The following is a 4,764-nucleotide window of genomic DNA, read 5'->3' on the forward strand; positions in this document are numbered from 1 at the left end:
CTGATGCACATCTTCCTCTCCTAGCCATGCTCCTTCTCTCTCATCCCATCTTCCATCTTCACCCTGACTCTCTTCCCCACCTCTCTGAAACCTTTCTGAAGCTTTATAGATGTTAAGGCTCCCCGGACCATTGTGCTCCTCTATTCTGATCTGCATAGTACAGGCCAAAGGACCTCACCTGGTAACATCTGCATGAATCTCAGAGAGAAGCTATTTGTGTTCATGGCCTCACATAGGAACTGGACCGATAGCGTCTGGAAGTTTGCTTGAGTTGTCTGTGAAAGTCACCTGCTCTGAATCAATCAAACTGCTGCTCGCTGAGCAAAAGGTGACACCAATCATTCACTTTAAAATTAATCTTCTAATGAATGTGACTAGAAGGCGTGTTAGGGGATAGTGTATGAGCACCTGGGTTGAAATATGAGAGCGTAGGATGACAAAGGAGTTATTGAAAACTAAAGATAAATGTCTCATCCAGCCAAAAGAGAAAGTGTGTTCCCTGCCTAATGAGTTTTCATCAGTGAGGGTAGGAAGCTGAGGAGCATACCAGGTCTGTCCCTCATTAGGTAATGCTGAAATTCATGCCATATCTCTCTGCAATATTGTCTTTCCCAAGCTTCCTACAGAGAGTCTGCTCTACTTTGGCTACCAGTTTGGGGTTATTTAATATTTTAAAGCAAAGCTTCCCACTGTGTGCACCCACTCAGTAGCTAATGGAACCAAAGCAGTTCTTGCAATGAAATTTAATCTTGTGAACGGCTTGAGATCTCTGAACAAAGCTGCTGTTCTTAAGGTCATCAAAACCTCAAGTACCTACGCTGCCTTCCCAGTCGCCAGGAGATTTTGATGTACAATGACACAGTATCAGAGTCAGCACTACGTTTGCTTTAGAGTAGTTATTTAAGCAGATAATGCCACTATCTATCTCAGAAGGGAATGGTTGTTTAGTACCGATCCTTTTTTAGACTAAAATTGCCCCAGGCATGATTTTCATGCTAAGGCATAGGACGGTTCACACAGGGGGTGGAACTGGGAACTCAGGTTTGCAGGTATTTGGGAGCCTTGCCGACATCTCGCATTTGTACGGGAACTGAGTAAATTCTGCTAGTTGGTGGGTTTCCATTGGAAGCATTCATCCCATTTTCTGACAGTCTGAGAACAGTTAAATAAAAGTGGCTTTTCATTTTTCCATCTCATTTTTGCTGCTCCTTGGTCTCGAGGGTCGTTCCCTTCCTAACATTTAAGCAGCTGAGCAGTGCACGAGGCACTGGGTCTGTTAGGAAGCATCTGCTGATGTTGTCTTGGGACATTAGTAACATAAGCAGACAAGGTTCTTTGGGTAAATCCTGTCGTTTTTTATTAGACCAACTGAAACAGTTGGAAAAATGTTAGAATTGTAGAAAATTTTAGAAAATCTGCAGCCTTAGCATTCCATAAATGCAGGTTGCTACACTGAGCAGTGGAGCATAGGGTAGAGTTGTCCTTTTTAAAAGATGGCTTGTAAGAGAATAAGTGTGGAAAAAGCAGCCTAGGGAGCTCCCGCTACTCTTACACCCTTGCTAGCAAAACCTGCCTATTTCTAAGGGCCAAATTTTTAAAGGTATTCTGGTCCTCAAAGATACAGAGAGGCTTCTAGTGGGTGTGCTATATGTCTAGGCACTTAGCTTTTGATTTAAACAATAGAGCTAAGTACAGACAGTCAAAAAGGCCAAGGCTAAACAGATTTAATCTTTGCAGGTTAGTCTAAGCTGTGTAGATTGAACCGATAAGAATCACTTTTGATTCTGGAAATGCGGCCACATGCCGGCAGTGGTCCCGGCCAGAAGCTGGAAGATGCTAGAGCGCGCCTCTCTGCTCAGCTAGAGCAGACCACTTGGGCCAAGGCTACCCTGCAAAGAGGGAAAAGGGGGTTGTGGAGAAGATGCAAAGCATCCTGGGGTGCTGGGGGAACTATTCACCTGAATCTGGAGGGGATCTGGGACAGAAGGCGAATAAACCTATTTCACTTAAATCAGTTAAGTCTGATACTACATTTTGAAATGTAGTCTGAGCCATTTTGAAAGTGGTTTATGTGCATTGAACTTCTGTTGCATTACAGATTTGAACTGGTTTCCAATCACTTACACTGGTTTATCTGTTAATTTCTGTCCCTAGACTAGGAGACCTACAGACTTTGGAAAACCCTGCCTAAATACCTTTAAAACTTGCCCCTTTGTCTGGAGATTGTGGGATTTCAGAGCTTATGAGTTTTATAGGTGAACCACGCAGTGTGCATTCTGCAGAGCACACGTGTACATAGGATATGCCATTTACTTTGCTCCTATGGACTCCATATGGTTTCAGATCATCTTAAACAGCATATATTTTATCCTTGTCTCCTACACTGATGGACTTCTTGCCTCTCTACAGGCCTGCGTAAGTGAAGAGGAGTCCAAGGCTGGATAAACCTTGCACCCAAGAAGCAAAGGTGCTGCAAGACGCAACCCCCACCCCGGCCTGGAGCTGCAGCAGAGAAAACACCAGGATGGTGAAATCCATTCCATTTTTTATTTTGTTATATTTTTTTAGCACAACAAATGTACACACAAGAACCACCACTTGGTTTGTTTTTATTCTGTGAGCATCTTGATGAACCATTAGTACCATTGGCCTGGCCCTACATGGCCCACCGGTAGGGCAAGATTACAGGGCTGGCTGCAAAGAACAACCTCAGTGGAAACCCTTCACTCCAGCTTGAGAATCAAGAGTTGAACCGTAAGATGCTTTCTTCCACCTCAGATCTGTAACAAAGACAGTGCTGCGTACCGCACTGGTTCAGGCTGCCATGGTTGTGTAGTTTACTTTGTTTTTTTAATGGACCAAAAGCCCTAAACACCATCTGATCTCCTCCTTGCCTTTGAGAGATGGTGAAGGGGATATTTACTTTGAAGAAATGTTGGGGCATTTGTTTTAGCAGTTAAAGAAGGGTTTGCGTGCTTCCCCTGCCTGCCCGTTCATGCCTGCCTCCTGCCATTGCCCCTTACCATCTATGGCCTTGCTCACATGACGCATTTCCTCCGATTTCAGCAACCCGTGCAGATGGGCCACTAGGAGCTCTTTGCCCAAGTATGCAAAGCCCCTGGTTGCTCTTAGTGTAATTTAGCCCAGTCTGAACCGTGAGCAAGCCCACCCGGGGAAGCAGCAGCTGATATCATCATCCCCAGGACGCTGACCCTGGTGCAGCTATAGTCACAGCTGGCAGACTGCAGCCAGCACTGGGGAAGGCTCAGTCCATGTGCTACAGCTGTGTAGGGCCAGCTTCATCCACACAGCAGCCACATTTACTCCAGGAATGTCCCGACCCAAGGGGTCCCGACAGACATTGGTGGAGGAAGGAACAAGAGGGGAAGGAAAGAAAGAGGGAGCACATGAGTGTAATGAAATGGCATTGTGGGCCACAGCAATTCATTTGAAAACAATAAATAAAATAACTTGAGAAAGGAATGATGTACTTGTTGCTAGCTACCTTACTTCAACACACAAATATCAAGCTCTGGAAAAATACCCCCATTTGGACCCAAGCACTATGCACCTACAAACCTGCCTTTCTCTGCAGCTTCGCTCTCCCTTATGTTGCAGGAGCAATGGTACGTGTCATGATCTTGCTCAATTCAGCCAAAATAATCATTTTTATTTATTTTATTAAGAAAGGGGGAGAAAAAAAGTTGGAAGGAGCCAAGGTGATGCTTTGATGGGGGTGGAAGAATTATTCAACTGAGCTAAAAACAAAATAGTAGGGGTACAGATCCACTGGCAAGGAGCTATAGGGAAGCTTTAAGCAACGGGTAGTCACCTAGGAGTCTCCTGAGGAGGAAAGAATGAGTTTGTTCAAAGGCTGATTATTACTGGAAGCGTATGAAGTGTTTCTACCCAACACCCACTTCCAGCTACCTGTTGCATTTCAGAGCCACAAAGACCAGCCCCATCTTTCCTCTCTTGTATCCATAGAAAGTACAACCCCGATTAAAAAAGATGTAATTTCTTCTCGCCCCATCCTTCAAGAGCAGGTTCTACAAAAAAGGGGGAATCTGTGTCACACTGAACAACAGCTCAAACGAGAACCACCACTTTACTTGCATTTATGCCATTTGTCTCTTTTTGTCACCTTTGTCTAAAATCAGACTTGCTTTTAAAGACATGCCAGCCACCACATGGGTCTGTTTTATCGCTCCCATTCACAGCAAAATGAAAGCCCTTGTATGGTGCAGTTACAGTGCAGCAGTTTGGGTGTGTAGGCTGGAGCTATCAATCTTTCGGCGCTTTCTCCACCTTCTCTTCCTTTGTCCGCTTTTCTGAGTCATGCTAATTCCCAGAATTGCTCGAGCAGTAAAAGGCTCCTTGAAAGTACTCCCCCCCCAACTGAAATTCAATTTGTAGCATGAAAGGCTTTTTCTTTTATGTATAATTAGCCTTATCCTCTCACTTGAGCAGAAAATACTGTCTTATTGAAAGACGAAAGAATAACACTAGAATTTCTTTTAGCCCTACAGCCTTCTTTCTTGAGCGCGGCCAATGGAAGTGGAAACCATTTTGTTACCTCTTGTTCATCAGAGAAGAACTGAAAACAGATCATCTATTAGGGGAAGGGGAAGGGGTGTCAATGTTACTTTTAAACAGCCGGCATGTTGCATCTGTCCTGCACATCAGCTCGGGGGGGGGGGGGGGGGAAAAAAAAAAGTCCCAAAAAAATTTTTTTCCACAAAAACTTACCAAACCCAAAAAAAA

At 44.5% G+C, this 4,764-nt stretch overlaps 1 protein-coding gene across 3 annotated transcripts in view; it reads left to right on the forward strand.

Moving 5' to 3' along the window:
* The window catches only part of NKAIN4 (Sodium/potassium transporting ATPase interacting 4), a 91,313-nt gene extending 87,830 nt beyond the window's left edge, over window positions 1-3,483 (forward strand). For all 3 annotated transcript variants that reach the window (XM_019510124.1, XM_019510121.1, XM_019510123.1), the window contains one exon: window positions 2,410-3,483. In XM_019510124.1, coding sequence (XP_019365669.1) covers window positions 2,410-2,423 — 14 coding nt within the window. In that variant the 3' untranslated portion in view covers window positions 2,424-3,483. The remainder of the gene's footprint in view (window positions 1-2,409) is intronic.
* The last annotated feature ends 1,281 nt before the right edge of the window (window positions 3,484-4,764 follow it).

Source organism: Gavialis gangeticus, unplaced genomic scaffold, assembly GCF_001723915.1.
Source record: "Gavialis gangeticus isolate Ggan-Ray unplaced genomic scaffold, GavGan_comp1, whole genome shotgun sequence".
NCBI lineage: Eukaryota > Metazoa > Chordata > Crocodylia > Gavialidae > Gavialis > Gavialis gangeticus.